Source organism: Mustela putorius, unplaced genomic scaffold (genome assembly GCF_011764305.1).
Source record: "Mustela putorius furo isolate JIRA1106 unplaced genomic scaffold, ASM1176430v1.1 tig00003901_pilon_pilon_pilon, whole genome shotgun sequence".
In the NCBI taxonomy this organism is placed as follows: Eukaryota; Metazoa; Chordata; class Mammalia; order Carnivora; family Mustelidae; genus Mustela; species Mustela putorius.
The window spans coordinates 7,565,858-7,582,328 of NW_025422049.1; the positions used below are offsets into that span (position 1 = coordinate 7,565,858).

A 16,471-nucleotide genomic window follows, 5' to 3' on the forward strand; every position below is an offset into this window, starting at 1 on the left:
GGTTCGAACCCCACAGTGGGTGTAGAGATTACTTAAAAATAAACTCTTCTTCCTGAAGATTTTTTGTTTTTAAAGAGTCATAGGGGCACCTGGTGGCTCATTTGTTAAGCGTCTGCCTTCAGCTCAGGTCATGATTCTCGGGGTCCTGGGATTGAGTCCTGCATGGGGCTCCCTGCCCATTGAAGAGCCTGCTTCTCGCTCTCCCACTCCCCCTGCTTGTGTTCCCTCTCTCACTGTGTCTCTCTGTCAAATGAATAAATAAAATCTTGAAAAATAAATTTAAAACACTCATAAACAGGGGCACCTGGCTGGCTCAGTCAAGCGTGCGGCCGTTGATCTCAGGGTCATGAGTTCGAGCCCCACGTTCGATGTAAAGCTTGCTTAAACGAATAAATAAATAAAAACTGAAAAAAAAAAAGAGTCATGAACTACCTATGGGGGTAGAGGGTGGGAGGGGTGTGCTGAGGATTTCTGCACACTGGGGAAGTAGGCGGTGTGGTAGGAGAGGAAGTGCTCATAAAAGCACTCGGGATTCAGCAGTAGCAACAATCATGACACCAGATGTGAAGCTCAGAGGGATCTCACAGCGTTTCTCAAACATGGGTGCTGGTCCCAAACACAAGCTAAGCTCCTTCAGCTGGGCTGGGGTCATGGTCCCTGCCTATGAAAGGGAGTGGTTCTCAGTGTTTCATACAAAATGGTGGTGAGTAAGGAAGCTCAGACCAAACGAAGATTTGAGAATGTTTAATTGATTCATTCTAACAACACACCCACCATTTACTTACTTCAGAAACATTTTCTTTTTTTTTTTTAAAGATTTTATTTATTTATTTGACAGAGAGAAATCACAAGTAGGCAGAGAGAGAGAGACAGGAGGAAGCAGGCTCCCCGCTGAGCAGAGAGCCCGATGCGGGACTCGATCCCAGGACCCTGGGATCATGACCTGAGCCGAAGGCAGCGGCTTAACCCACTGAGCCACCCAGGCGCCCCAGAAACATTTTCCTGGGTGGCTCAGTCAGCTAAGCGTCTACTTTCAGCTCAGGTCATGATCCCAGGGTCCTGGGATCGAGCCCTGCAAAGGGCTCCCGGCTCAGCGGGAGCCTGCTTCTCCCTCTCCCTCTGCCTGCCATTCTGCCTACTTGTGGACTCACTTGAGCTCTCTCTCTTAAAAAAATAAAATCTTAAAAAAAAACAAACAAACAAACAAACAAAAAAACCCATTTTTCTGTCCCCTGAGGTTCCTGTCCCAGTCAGGGAACTAATGTTTATTTTTGGTCAGGGGGAAAGGTTGTGATGGGAAGGGTTAGCTTACAAGGCTGTTTAGATCTCACTGTCTTCCATTTTTTTATTCGATGATACCTGCAGAAAGTTAAGGGCAACGATTTATTAAACCGGACATTGGACTAATTGTGACACTGTTTCCTTATATTTTCAGTAAATGAACATTTATTTTTATTTTTTTTTTAATTTTATTTATTTATTTGACAGACAGAGATCACAAGTAGGCAGAGAGGCAGGCAGAGAGAGAGAGAGGAGGAAGCAGGCTCCCTGCTGAGCAGAGAGCCCAACGCGGGGCTCGATCCCAGGACCCTGGGATCATGACCTAAGCCGAAGGCAGAGGCTTTAACCCACTGAGCCACCCAGGCGCCCTTTTCTTTCTTTCTTTTTTTTTTTTAAGATTTTATTATTTATTTGAGTGAGTGAGAGAGAGAGAGAGAGAGCATGAAAGGAGAGAGGTCCGCAGGAGAAGCAGACTCCCTGTCCAGCAGGGAGCCCGATATGGAACTCCATCCTAGGACTCCAGGATCATGACCTGAGCCAAAGGCAGTCGCCACCAACTGAGCCACCCAGGAACACAATGAACATTTATTTTTACAGAATCTTAGCTGGGACCACCTTAGAGATCATCTCTGGCCCATTAACATTGACCTTGGGAGTTCTGAGAAAAAAAACAATGCCCAGGCCCCACTCCCTACCAACTGAATCCGAATAGAGTCAAAGGCTGAGACCAAGGGGCAACTTAAGGTTCCACCAGTTATTCCAATGCAGCCAGGATTAAGAAATTGCTCTGGTCTCACTTTTATTTTATGGGTAAAAATACAGAAGTTAAAGAGATGAAGTGACTTGTGCTCACGTCGGCAGCACATACACTAAAAGAGATGAAGTGATTTGCCCAAGGTCATGCTGCCAGGAAATGGTATCTCACCCCGACTCTTCTGATTGCCCATCCAATGTTCTTTCCACTATGCTTTTTTGTGTCTTCTTCTAGAACTTGGGGTTTCGCTGAACATTGTAGTTAGATGATTTACAGCTGAGGGAGAAGGGACAGAGTCCATCAGTAAGAATGGGTGGGGAAACTTGTAAGGACTCCACTCAATCAAGGATTCTCCAGGACATGGCTCCTTTCAAGTCTTATTGATGGTAGGACCGTCAAATGACCTTCCTTTGCTCAAAGCATTGCCTAATACTGTAGCCTACATTAGTTCCTCATAGAGCAAGCCGCTGCTCATGACTCAGTTGCACCCTTGAAGAAGACATTCGTGAATAAGTATTTGCACTTTCAGGAATTAACCATATTAAAGCAAGTGGCAGGACATATTAATAACTCTTAATTTTTGAGCAGGGGTGTGTGTTAGGGTGAGGACTTACAGGTCCCACTTGAGACCGGGTAAAAGGTATAGCCCTTCTTCCCCTGAAATATACACATACATAAATGTTGCAAGTAATGTCTGGAGATTCACAGATCCATTGATACCAGATTAAGATCTCTTGGATCGGATGCTTTTGGGGCTCGATTTTTTAGTGTTTCTCAAAGTGTAGTCCAGGAACCATAGAAATGAGAACCACCTGGGGTGTTTGTTCAAAAAGCAGATTCCAGGGGCACCTGGGTGGCTCAGTGGGTTAAGCTGCTACCTTCGGCTCAGGTCATGATCTCAGGGTCCTGGGATCGAGTCCCGCATCGGGCTCTCTGCTCAGCAGGGGCCTGCTCCCCCCCCCCTCTGCCTGCCTCTCCATCTACTTGTGATTTCTCTCTGTCAAATAAATAAATAAAATCTTAAAAAAAAAAAAAGCAGATTCCAAGAGCAGCCAGAGACCTACTGTTTCAGAATCTCTGTGAATGAGGTATAGGAGTCTATATGATATTAAAACTCCCTAGATGGCTCTTTTGGACACTCACATTTGAGAATTAGTGATTTATCTCAACTTGAGATTTTTTTAGTAGTTTTTGAATGCTTTCCTTTATTGACTATTTTAGTTTTCATCTGCTCACTTGTCAAGTGTACCAAATAGTATGTTTAGTACAAACTCATTAAAGAATATATTCCCATGTGGAAATGTGGAAAAACAACTGGAAGGATAGATAGATAACCATCTCTCTGGGTAGTGGGAATATGGATGATCTTTTTTTTCCCCCCTTTATCCTCCTATCTTACTTCTCTCTTTCCTATTTTCTTTCTTGTATTTAAAGAAGATTATTCTTGGGCGCCTGGATGGCTCAGTGGGTTAAGCCGCTGCCTTCGGCTCAGGTCATGATCTCAGGGTCCTGGGATCGAGTCCCGCATCGGGCTCTCTGCTCATCGGGGAGCCTGCTTCTCTCTCTCTCTCTCTCTCTGCCTACCTCTCTGCCTACTTGTGATCTCTCTCTGTCAAATAAATAAATAAAATCTTTAAAAAAAAAAAAAAAGAAGATTATTCTTCTTTCTGAGTTCAATTCCTCCATCTGCGAAAACAGGGCATTGTAACTAGGCAATCTTCAAGGCTGCGTCTTGGTCGGTAAGTCCGCCACCACGCCTACCCCCAGCTCCCTTATCCATCTAATCACATGAACTGCAGGGATAACAACAGTGTTCCTGAAATAATTGTGTATTACTTTTATATATATTACGTTGTGATGCTTAGCAACCTTTTTAATTCAACAAAATCATTCTCTTCCTCCTCAAGGGGTTGGAACTGAAATGAACTCCACTACCTACATCACGAAAAGTTCATCCTCTTTCTTAAGCCTTAGAAAAAGCCCGACCGCATGTATCTCTTAGGCGCAGAAGAATGGTTGTGAACCAAAAAGCCAGGGCGTGGTCGCCCCGCCCACCTGCCCCTACATCACCACCCCTCTTGCCGCTTTCCAGCGCGGAGATTGGCTAAACGCAAGGAAAAGCCCCGCCCCTAGTCTTATGACCCGCGCTCAAGCGCCGAGTCCTGGCGTTGGCAGTGCTGTGGTCGGTGGTCTGCGGTTCTCTCGGCTGGATTCCGGCAAGCCTTTTCCCTGGTGTCGCTGCTGCTGTTGCCGTCGCCGCCGCCACCTCTACTCCGACCAGCCGCCGCCTGCTTTGCGGAATCATGGTGTGCTTCCGCCTCTCCCCGGTTCCGGGCACTGGGCTCGTTCTGCTCTGCCTCGTCCTGGGTGAGTTGTCGGGCCCTTCTGCTGTGTCCCTCAGCCGGGGCCCGGGGAGCCCAGTTCAAAGGCCACAACCTGAAAGACTGGTCCGGGGCAGGGCGGGGGTGAGAGGCTGAGCAGCTGACACTGGGCGGTGGCGCTTGGCCCGAGGAAGCGAGCTGTGACCTAGAGAAGGCCTGACCGACCGAGGGATGGCAGGGAAGAAGGGCCCGTGAGAGAGAGAAGGGGCAAGTAAGGGGGGGGGGGTGGGCGCTGAGGGAGTAGGTGGGGAAGAGCGAGGCGTGGAGCCGACCTGGGTTCGGAAGAGTAACTTGGGGAAGATAGGAGTGGAGAGCGGACGTATATGCAATTGATTCTGGGGTGGCCGAGACCATTAGGAGAGTCCTGGTTAAGATCTTAGAACCAGAGAAGAGTTTTGAAGATGGTGGACAACTGTGGGATGAGAGCGAAAATTGGGGAGGGACGAGACTGTCGCCTACACGAAGAAGCTTGGGGGAAGGGAAAGGGTATGGGTAGATATGACAGTAGAGTCGGGGGGACAGCGACAGGGCTAGGGGGGCGGTTTGTGGGTGGGAATTTGAGGCCGTGGAGAAAGGGTGAATAAAGAGACGAGGAAGGAGATGCTGGATTTTAGTTTGTTAGTTGGAGTTTTGAGGGGTAGGGATCTAAGGTGGCCCGGGGCAATTTCGAGGGGGAAAAACTCGGACTGAACCTCTGGAGACTAAAAGGAAGAGGGGGAACTTTGATGGGGAGCGAAGATCTGACTTGGAGGTGTTGAGGATGTCGGTTTCATGTCAGTTTTGCTATTTCCTCCCAGCCAGATCCTGATTAAAAACAACAACTTAAAGCCTTAAAAAAAAAAAAAAGTTTGCAGGTATTTTGGTTGGGAGGATCTCCCAGATGTGAGGTTTGCGGGTGGTGTATCTGAGTGCCTTCTGCCTTCAGAAGCCCTTTTTCTTCTCAGTGGCACAACTGGCCTTTTATTTCATTTTTTGGAGGAGGAAGATAGGTAACTTGCCAAAGACTGGGTTGTTATCCAGTCATAAGAATGGCTGGATGAATGTTCGCTGATTTGTATTTTACCCGCCCTTGCCCAAAGATCACTGGGTCCCCAGGGCTTTAATGCCTGAAAGGTGAACTTTGACCAGAATGTCTCTTCCTGACCTGGTTCATCCTGTGCTTGTTGCTCTCCACTGACATGCTGTTTGTGACCAAATAAACCCAAAGGACAGACCCAGATGGGAGTGGCGAGGAAATAGAGCTATTTGGGGTCTGAGAAGGCATGAGAGGTGTGCATTCTGCAGTTCGTATATCGGTAGAATAAAATCAGCACCCTGAAATAGTGGATTCTCAAACAGGGGACATTTGGCAATATCTGGAGACATCTTTGGTTGTCCCATCAGGGGATTACGTATGGCATCTGATGGGTAGAGGGTAGGCATGCTACTAAGCATCCTACAGTGCTCAGCATAGGGCTCCCTCCACCCCCAAAAAGAATTACCCACTTCAGAACGTCAGTAGTGCTAAAGTTGAGCAGTCTTGCTCCAAAGTGACTGTGCGGGAAGGGTTCTTGGTGATCTCACCTAGTGATTCTCAGAGAACTTTGGGAGACGGTGCTTGTCAGATGAAAACTTACTTCTGAAAGAACACCAAGAAGTTATTTGTCGTTTTCACTCACAGTCTCACCCGTGTACAGTGGAGTTTTCCAGAGGCTTCATGATGTGGAATGACATCAGCACTGATGGCTCTGATGTTGTGTTTCATTCACTTACCATTTTTAATTTCAAACTTTGTAAATACCAGTAGACAGAATGCACATGAACCAAAGCTCTTTGAAGTCCTCAGTGGGTAAGTGAGGAAGGGATCCTGATACCACATGTCTCAGAGTCTCGGATCCAGTGCCGCTGTCCACATAGCACAGAAGACCACCTCCATAGCTCTTCTGAAAGGGGGCCAGGGAGACTTTGATCAAACATAACTCGAAGCTCTGACACTGCCATGAAGCACTTAGTGAGGTGCCAGTGACCCTAAGAGAGGATTGTTTACAACGAAAAGCACCTTATCAGTGGCTAGAACACATCTGACCCAGGCATCTGTTAATCAGTACTTCCCTGCCAGTTGAATCTGCACAAACACAACATGGTTATTGTTTAGAGAAAGTGAAAAAAAAATAATAGTTGTCCTACTTGTTGGCTTTCGTGTCATTAGGTTTTTTTGTGTGTGTCTTTCTTTCTTTTTTTAATGAAAGCTTTTTTGTTTTGTTTTTACAAAAGCAATGCTTGCTCATGGCAGAAAATAAACAGGCAAAAAGAAGCACATGAAAGAATCCGTCAGCTATCTGCTAGTTTGCCGTTTATTGATCTGGGACTAACTAGATTCATCTTCTTGGAAGATTTCCAAAATCGATTTCCTCCACTTCCAGGTTTAGAACAGGGTTTGGTGGAGTAAAAAGTTCATAATGTACCTAGATTAGATTTTTCAGATGATAGCAGGATAAAATTGAAATTATCTCTTCCAGGGCACCTGGGTGGCTCAGTGGGTTAAACCTCTACCTTGGGCTCAGGTCATGATCCCAGGGTCCTGGGATCGAGTCCCACCCACATCAGGCTCCCTGTCAGGCTCTCTGCTGGGCAGGAAGCCTGCTTCCCTCTCTCTCTCTGCCTGCCTCTCTGCCTACTTGTGATCTCTCTCTGTCAAATAAATAAAATCTTTAAAAAAAAGAAATAATCTCTTCCATACAGCTGCTTTTTCTGGCATCTGCTGGTTCAGTGGAGCTCAGACTCCTTCCATGTGGCTCTTTCCCTTAAGACTTGAGCCCAACTTGAGTTGCTTGGTGGGTTTTGCATCCATCACAGTGGATACCCAGAGTAGGTTTTTAAGAACTCAGTAAATATTTATAAAGTACCTGTTGCGAATCTTGCTCTTCTGGGCTACCATTGAAGGGGGATCTGTCCTGAATTTGCTCAATCTCTACCAGTTTCACTTTGTAACTATCCCAGCTCCACGGAAACTTTTTAAAAAAAATAGCTGCTTTAGAGCCAGTACAGAAAAGAGTTCTTAGGAGTTCTTAGGGGTTATGTGTTACCGGTCCTTTCCACAGAGATTAAGTTATGCTCTTTATTTGAACGACTTACAACTGACGAGAGAACATTTTGTAGAAAAGCTCTAGGAGTTTCCTGAAGAAAATCTCTAGGATGCATCATAAAGAGAGGAGTGGCTAAAAATCATTTCCTAGCATCGTTGTCTAAGTATTTTTTCTTTGTGGCACCAGAGATTCAGAATTCTTCAGTAGTTACTGTTTTTTTACAACTAGTTTGACTTCTGGTTTTTACGAGGTTGATGTTTTCTGGGTGGGAGAAACCTCATAGAAATCTCCAGAGTGTGGACCTCACTGGTAGGAGGAGGCCCTCCCTCCCAGAAACAGTGATCTATCGAAGGCCACGTGAGCAGAGACCTGAGTGTTGCAGGGAGGCCGGCCAGGTGACCATCTGGAGGAATAGGAAAGAATAAATCTGGCCATTCCCAAGCTCTTAAGGTTATTAGGCTGGTCTGTTTTCCACTCTTTTAAAAATCCCAGTGCCAGTCAAGTCTCCCCCAAGGCATTAGTCTCTAAGAGCCAAGACTAGCTTAGGCACGGTGACTTCCCATTGCCTACTTAGCAGAGTGCCTGGTACATGGTTTTAACCCTCAGTAGATTTTTTTTAAAGGATTTTATTTATTTACTTGAAAGAGAGGCAGTGAGAGAGAGCATGAGCGAGGAGAAGGTCAGAGGGAGAAGCAGACTCCCCGTGGAGCTGGGAGCCCAATGCGGGGCTCGATCCTGGGACTCCGGGATCATGACCTGAGCCAAAAGCAATCGTCCAACCAACTGAGCCACCTAGGCGTCCCAACCCTTAGAAGATTTTTATGGAGGCTCTTCAGTGGTGGGCACTGGGAATAGGACTCTCAGACCAGCTTGTTTCTTCTGTGAACCTTAAATTATGTTTTGCAAGAAGTGTTTTTTATGTCTTTGGGTTGAGAACTTCAAGATCCGTGCTGAGCAGTGCAGATCATTATAAACCGTTTCACTGATGTGTGATCCCATAGGGAATGCTAGTATCTTACTCATACCCCTTCAGCTGTACCTCCATAAGAGGCACAGTTAACAGGGAGAAGTATGAAGTCCTTGGTAGGAGGGGCAATAAGGTTTTCACAAAGAACCAGTCTCTCCTGTTTTGGAGGTGATCTGAGAGAAGAAGGTAAGCGGGCGATCGCTCTCTAACCTTAACCACATTTCGTTAAAATGGTAACTTTGATTTCAAGGTTCTGCTAAAATTGTTTTTAGCTATAATAGAGATACTCGGAAGGACAGGCTTATTATTTGTCCATTAGTCATTGGTTATCGGTTATCACATCTGATAGGATTATATTCAAATATGTTCACATGTTTCCCAGGAGTGAGGCTTTCTTCTCCTATGTCCTTGAGTGGAATTTGCGATTGACAATTATTTCATAGCACTGTGGCTGACTCAAGTGATCCTTGGTGCAGGAAGTCTGCTCTTCTCCTGCAGTGACAAAAGCATTCCGATTATAATTTCATATTAAAGTGATCAGAGATCGCCTGTGATCCGAAAGTGTGCTTTAGGAGTACTTGGTGGTGTCTTGCTGTGCATTGCAGAAGAATTCTGGAGGTCTGCCAAGCACCACTCACTCAGCAATAAGCATTTTCCATGAGTTGAATAGTGTTGAATCTTCCTTCCTTATCCACTGTCTGATCTTAAAAATAAATTATTTTGGAGCTTAAAATCATTTCATTACTTTTCTTTTTAAAAGAGATTTACCAGAAGTCGGGAATATCAGCAACGGAATGGGTAGTTGTACCTATATTAGGAAGCATCAGTGAGGACTTGTAAATGAGGAACAGTTAATCAGATTTATTAAACCCGGGAACAGCAAAGAAGGAATAAATAAGTAGTGTGTGCCTATGTCTTTTTTTTTTAAGACCCTTTGCCCAGCATCATTCTGAGCTGATGAGTTTGAGTTCAGAAGTTCATAAGTTAATATGATGATAGTATGTTTAGAACTAAAATTTGGGAAGGATTCCTTTATATTCCTTTATATTTACTAGAAGGGAAGCTTGTAAGCGGGAGTATCCAACGTGCTTGGCTTAGCTCTGAAGGGCTTGCATGCTTTCGAAGAACCTGTTCGAGAAATGCTCCGATTCTTAGGGAGGATAACTTGCCTAGAGTCTCACAGCTAGTAAATTGGACTGTGACTGGATTTGAATTCTGGCTTTTCAGTGCCAGGGATGGGGCGCTTGATTGCCTCATTATATTGGCTCTTAGATCATTGTCTTTTATTGGTTTTGTTTTACCACTGCTATTATGTTCCCACCCCACCCCCTCCCTTTGTTTGCAAATGTCTATTTTTCAACTACACTTCGGGTCAGATTTGTAAAAACCTAGCCACTTTTTGCAGCATCTCATGCTTGGCGAGAAAAGTTAATGAGTTCTAAAAGGACCTATAAATGAACTCTCTGGAAATAAGATTGAGAGGATATTTAAATTTGACAAAGTTGATTGTGAGGCATGCCTTTTTCTTTGTGGAGAATGAACTCCCAGCTCTGTAATTACACACTCAAGGATATAGTCAGCGGTGTGGGGTTTCTTATAAAAAACATTATTTAACTAAATTTAATTAATTTGTTTTTTAAAAAAATTTGAGTATAGTTGACACAGCTGTGGGTTTTTTTTTTTTTTTTAGTGTCATAAAGACTTAAACAGAAGTGGTTTAGCTGTGCTAAAATCAAAGACAGCAACAAGGATAGAAATGGTTTGCCTGGAGACATTTTTAGCAAAGTGCAAATGTTTCAACTATGAATTTGCCTTATAGGAAATGGATGTTTCCAAGCTTGAAATTCATGTCACAACTTATTGAGGTGAAAACTTGGCTTGGGGGTTGAGGGAGTATCTAGAAGCCAGGTAGATTAGGTTCATGATTTGGAAGAGCTGAAACACGGGCCTTTTTGTAATTAAACTATATTTCAGGTCCTTATTGCAGAGTATTTTTATCTTGATATGATCAACCAGGATTTACTGAGAAACTATTACGTATTCCACACTATTAGGAATGATAGAAAATGGAGGGAGAGTGATAGACATGGTCTCCCCGACCTTGGCCTCCTTATGGATGACCTTCATCTAAGGGGCACGCTCCAAGGAGCAGGGGCATAGATTAGATCTTCTGCTGGGAAGGGAGAATATTGGAATTCAAATGAGTGGTGGAGACATTATCAAAAGGGAATCTTAAATCCATATATATCATCCATTCACAGACTGAGGTCCTTTTTTTTAATTAACAAATTACCTGCTGTATACTATAATTTACCATGACACATCAGTTTGTTGTGAAGTTATAGTTGAAAACTGCTGTTTTAAGGCAGTGCCTGTGACAATATAGGGGTCAGGATTTACAGGCATAAAATAACTGAACTATTCAGGATAGTATAAAATATACAGAAAGGTCGGGGTATACACCATGTACGATTCTTGAGGCTTTTACAGTTAAGGAGATGGTGGAGAAAAATGGCTGCTGAAAAATGGGTAGCTTAATCTGTCCAGGTTCTTTTGTTGTTGTTGTTGTTGTTAGGATTTTTTTTAATTTGACAGACAGAGGAAGAGCAGAAATGGGCAGAGCGGCAGGCAGAGGGAGAGGGAGAAGCCGGCTGAGCAGGGTGCCTGATGCGGGGGCTCCATCCCAGGAAACTGATCATGGCCTGAGCCCAAGGCAGACACCCAGCCGACTGAGCCACCCAGGCGCCCCAGTCCAGGTTCTTCATTGTAAGCACCAGGAATAAAATCTGATCGATTCTAAGCAGAAAAGGAGTTTATTAAAAAGATACCAGGGCATATGTGTAGGCTTGAGTCCCACCATTTCATCCCTAGATATACACCCAGCAAGTACACGTGCATGTGTGTTCGCCAACGTGTCCCCGTGTGGTAAGGCCAAACTGGAAACCAAACCATGTGCCATCTGCGATCTGTCATCCCTCAGCAGGGGAGTGTTTGCCCAGGAACAGAAAGCTACACATACAGAGTGAGCAGGGACAGACTGCAGTTACACGCAGCCTGGGTGAACGGCACGGACATTAGGCGCGGTCGAAGAATCCAGACTCAGAAGAACACAGTGAATGATTCCACTGATAGCAAGTTGAAAAACAGGCAGAATGAATCTAATACAGTTATAAGTCAGGGTAGTGGATGCCCTTGGGAGGGGGAAAAAGGTACCTGGAAGGGAGCACAGCAGGGGCTTTCGGGGCTCTTGGAATGTTCTGTTTCTTGACACAAGTGGATTCAGTTAGCGAAAATTCTTGCAGCTGTCTGCTTCGTGTTAGTGCGCTTTTTGCTTTTGTGTGTTGCAGTGTGCACTCTTCTATGTGTATGTTGCACATTGGTACAGTTTCACTTGATGAAAAGACGTGTATCAGGTAAGTCGGAATCGCCAGAGCTCCTGCCTGTGTATCTTGAAGCCTGGTTGAGGTTCCCAAATCGCACCACCGAGCGGCGCCAAGCCTGAAACCGGCTGTCCCGCCTAGATCCTGCCTGTGGTGGCAGCTTCCGCCCGAGGGAGACAGTTCCATTCGTGGCTCTGATTCCACCGCCCTCCTATCTGAAATCTGGGGTGGATGCCTCTGTCAGGCAGAGCCGAGCCCAAGTGCCCATCCTTGCCGCCAGGGAGGCCAGGACGGGCCGGCGAGTATCTGGCATTTTCAGCTCTTAGAGTGGGTGGTGATACTGACCAGAAATGATTAGGAAGAGGCAGTGTCGAGCGAGGGGGGTTTTGTATTTGGGGGTAGCCAGACGGAGAGGGATATCCTTCCTGAACTGAACATTGAGGTCAGTAGAAAAATTGTAAATTTCAAATGGTAGGGACAGTCGAAGCCTAGGGGTAGAAATTGAGTAAAGCATGGTTGTTTGGGTCCTGCGGGACAAGTTTAACCGGATTAAAGGGTGTGTTCTGGGAAAGTGGTTTGAGAGAAGTTGAAGGAATAGGGTGGGATGAGATTAAGGATTACTTTGAAAGTCAGGTGGAGGGATTTAAATTTAATATGGGAGCTTGGGAGCTAGTAAAAGTTTCTGAACAAGTGTCCAGAAAGGAAGAGGTATTTAAGGACCATTAATCAGGAAGCATTTCTAGGGACAGCTGGGAGGCATCTGTAGTAATGTAGGGGTGGGGCAGTGCATTGGGAGTAGAAAGAAAAGGCCAAGCAAGGTTGGATTTAAGAGAGGATTTGAAGGGGAAAAAAACCTGGTTAGGACTTCAGGAAGGGAATGAAGTAGAAGCTATTCCCAAACTTCTGTGCCTGAATGACTCTACTGGGTCCCATCTCTCCTTGAGAACTATAGAGGCTGAGAAGGGGACCAGCTTAGAAGAAGCAGAAGAGTGACTTTCAGTTTTGGAATCGTTGAGTGTGAGGTGATAGATACTGAGTGAAAGTGGTTTCCAGTGCGGTTGGGAGAGGCAGAGGGGAGAGAGTGGTGAAGCTCTGTGAAAGGAGTAGCTCTCACTGGGAGAAAGGCAGCGAAGGCACCAGAACAGAAAGTGCTGGAGTCCTCAGGGCCTTTCTCAGTTCTCATTTTCAGGTCAGCAGCTAGACTGTCTTGACTTTACTGTAGTGGTACATTGGAACCACAGCTGACTTGTGCCTTCTGCTTCATGAAGTTTGAGGTCCACATGGGCACCGTGGGGTTCTTAACCATCTTCTGCCATTTTCTTTCCGTCACTTTAATATCTTCAGAAAGTAAATGATTAGTTTGAAATGTAAATGATTAGTATGGAAAGTGAATGTGAGGCTTTTCTTGGTTATTTCCAGCTGATTTGAATCCTTTGACTACAGGAGTTTATGTTAAAGCTGGGGCACTTGAAATGAGGTGCAGAGAGCAGCCTATAAAAAGCAGGCCTCTATTTGATAGGCAGCATTAGAAGCCAGAGTCCTCAGCCCCACTCCTGGGTAGCCTGGGGTCAGGGCTGACAGCTCCTCCATACCACACCTTACTTAGAAAAGAATGGCATGAAACCTACTTAGGCCTCTCTCGGAGGTCTTTTCTAGCCTTAACCAATACATTTAGGCACTCAGCAACCACAAGCTTTAGCATAATATTCGGGCTGGCAAGGCAGCCTAGTCTCTGGTGCATCCCCACGGTCGGCCTTTGTGTACAACTTGAAAGGCGTTGCTGAGGCGCGCCTTCTTGGTATTCCTCTTAGGACTTTCTGCTCTGTAGTCCGCAACATGTCCCTGCTTGTAGATGACGCCGCATTGCTCAGGTATCATTAAAGGATACGCAAGTGTCTTAACAGGAAACAGCTCACCCCTTGGGTAATGTGGGAGACAGTGCAGAAAACCCTTACGTGGTTGTCAGTCACTTAGGCCGCTGGCGTGTTTGCTGGCACATAGCATTTTGAGTCCTTGGGCGCTTTAGCTTAACAGGTAATGTCCCTGCGTGTATCCTGGTGTAGATCAGAGCCACGTGAGCTCAAAAGTCCCAAGGCTTTTGACCCTGTAGGGTTTCTCTGCCAAAAGAGGTTGCAGGTTCCAAACATGGGAAATGTCTTTGAGTCTGTATCAAAAGATTCGTCAGCCTTCCTAATCGATTGGATTTTAAAATAAAACCAAGTGATGAGTGTTACATTTATAAAAAATTAACCTTTTGCGTTTAGACCTAACAACCTTTGAAACTCTGTTCTTTTGGTCACATGGTACACCTGCTTACAAGGCTCTCGCACACCTTCCTATCAGAGTAAAATAGTTTGCCAAGATATCTGGTGTCATAGGTCACATAGCTTTCGGCAGGATTGAAAGCAACAAGACCATAGAACATCCGGTCTATCATTATTTTGACAGAGAAAGTTCCATTGGCTGGTTTGAGGGAGACAGGGTTGTTTTGTTTTTGTTTGTTTGTTTATATTTTTTATTTTTTTAGAAGATTTTATTTATTTATTTGTCAGAGAGAGAGTATACACAAGCAGGCAGAGTGGCAGACAGAGACGGCAAGAGAAGCAAGCTCCCTGCCGATCAAGGAGCCCACCTGGGGACTCGATCCCAGGACCCTGAGCTGAAGGCAGCGGCTTAACCAACTGAGCCACCCAGGCGTCCCTGTTTGTTTTTATTTAAAATCAGTCAGTTAACATAGTGTCTTACTAGTTTTAGGGGTAGAGTTTAGGGGGTCGTCAGTTGCATGTCACACCCCGTGCTCATTCCACCAGGGGCCCCCTTTCATGCCCATCACCCCAATACCCCATCCCTCCACTCACCTCCCCTCCGGCAACCCCGTTTGTTTGCTACAGTTAAGAGTCTCTTACGGTTAAGAGTCTCTTACGGTTTGTCTCCCTCTTTGACTATGTCTTATTTATTTTCCCCTCCCTTCCCCTATGTTTATCTGTTTTGTTTTTTATATTCTATATCTGAGCAGATTATATGGTATTTGACTTTCTCTGACTTACATCACTTAGCATAAGACCCTCTAGTTCTATCCTTGTTGCAAAGGAGAGGGACAGTTTAACACCCCTCCTGAGCCTTTCCCTTTAAGTTCATTTGCCTTAAAAACAAAAGTCCTGACAGCAAAGCTAGCAAGACATAGATGAATGTGTATATATGACTGTTAGGAGGCAAAAGGCAAATGTCACCAGTCTGTGCCATGACCTAAGCATCCTAGGTCAAGTAACCCTTCTGGAACGGGTGATGCTGACTTTATCAATAGGATTCTGCTAAAAATACAAAGAAAAACCATTACCAAGATGCCATATATGTTCAGAGTCTTTTGTTTCATTTTAGAGCTGGTTGAACTTGAGTGGTGGATAGAGCTTTTTCCTTTAGGTATGTTGTGGTCGTACAATTTTACAGTCTGATTCTTTCTAATCTAGGAGCGGTCTCATCTTATGCATTGGAATTTAATGTGACAGACTCAGAAAAAGCCGTTTGCCTTTTTGCAAAATGGCAGATGAATTTCACAATACGCTATGAGACTACAAACAAAACTTACGTAAGTGCTTTTCTTTTTCTTTGGGTTTTACAGTAGGAACTCAGTTCTACCCTTTATCCTTTGTATATATTCACGTAGATAAGATTGCATATGTTAACTGACTTAACATTTAAATTCTGTTGGTTTCTTAAAAAAAAAAAAAGTAGATACTTGAAGGTGTTCTGTTTAGTGTTGGAAGGAATATTTTATTTCCCGGGTTCTTTGGAGTTCTTTTTGCAGCTGATTAAGGGCAAATGATCCAAAGACTGTGGCGTTGAGGTCTGACTACATCTGTAACACTTAACATGTACACATCAAAGCTTTCCCAGTTTAATAGTTTGCTATTAAAATCTCCTTTGAGGGGTAGCCTCTCAATCCTTTTGCCTTCCTATTTTTTTTCAGTTAAGGTCCTGCCTGCTTATAACCTAATTTTTTTTTTGAATCAAGAGCAGATGTTCAGGCCAATTTTTCCTTTTTCCTTTCTGACATACATGAATTTGTCCAGAGGACTGGGATGTAGGTGAAGAATCTGAGACTGGTTTACACAATGGGGCAGGTGGAGGGCAGCCTGGCTGTGGGGGGCGAGAGGCGGGGGCCGGTGACAGAGACCCAATTGGCGCGTCCTCTACAGATGCCTGGTGCTCGGTACTGCCTGTTTCCTCCTTACCCCCGCACTCCTTTTTCTTTTAGAAAACTGTAACCATTTCCGACTTCAGCACTGCATCATATAATGGAAGCGTTTGTGGGGATGATCAGAACAATCCCAAAATAGTGGTGCAGTTTGGATCTGGTTTTTCCTGGACTGTGAATTTTACCAAGGAAGAGTCTACTTACTCAATTGACAGCATCTCGTTTTCCTACAATACTAGTGATAAGGCGACTTTTCCCGATGCTAAAGATAAAGGTAAGCTTATGAATTAGATTTGTGTTATGCTTTCTTGCTCTTTTTTTTTTTTAAATCTTTGAGAGAGAAAATGTGCGGGGTGGGGGAGAGGCAGAGGGAAAGAGAGAAACACCCAGTTAGACTCTGATACGGGGCTTGATCTCATGACCCTGAAATCACGATGTGAGCTGAAAC

At 44.8% G+C, this 16,471-nt stretch overlaps 1 protein-coding gene across 3 annotated transcripts in view; it reads left to right on the forward strand.

Annotated features, from left to right (window-relative positions):
• The first annotated feature begins 4,153 nt into the window (after positions 1-4,153).
• LAMP2 (lysosomal associated membrane protein 2) overlaps positions 4,154-16,471 on the forward strand; it is a 39,312-nt gene continuing 26,994 nt past the window's right edge. For 2 of the 3 annotated variants that reach the window (XM_004762063.3, XM_004762062.3), the window contains exons 1-3: positions 4,155-4,402; positions 15,296-15,414; positions 16,084-16,297. In XM_004762063.3, the coding sequence (XP_004762120.1) occupies positions 4,339-4,402; positions 15,296-15,414; positions 16,084-16,297 (397 nt within the window). In that variant the 5' untranslated portion in view covers positions 4,155-4,338. Of the gene's footprint in view, positions 4,403-15,295; positions 15,415-16,083; positions 16,298-16,471 lie in introns of all 3 variants that reach the window. The other variant, XM_045068239.1, reaches the window with a different exon arrangement.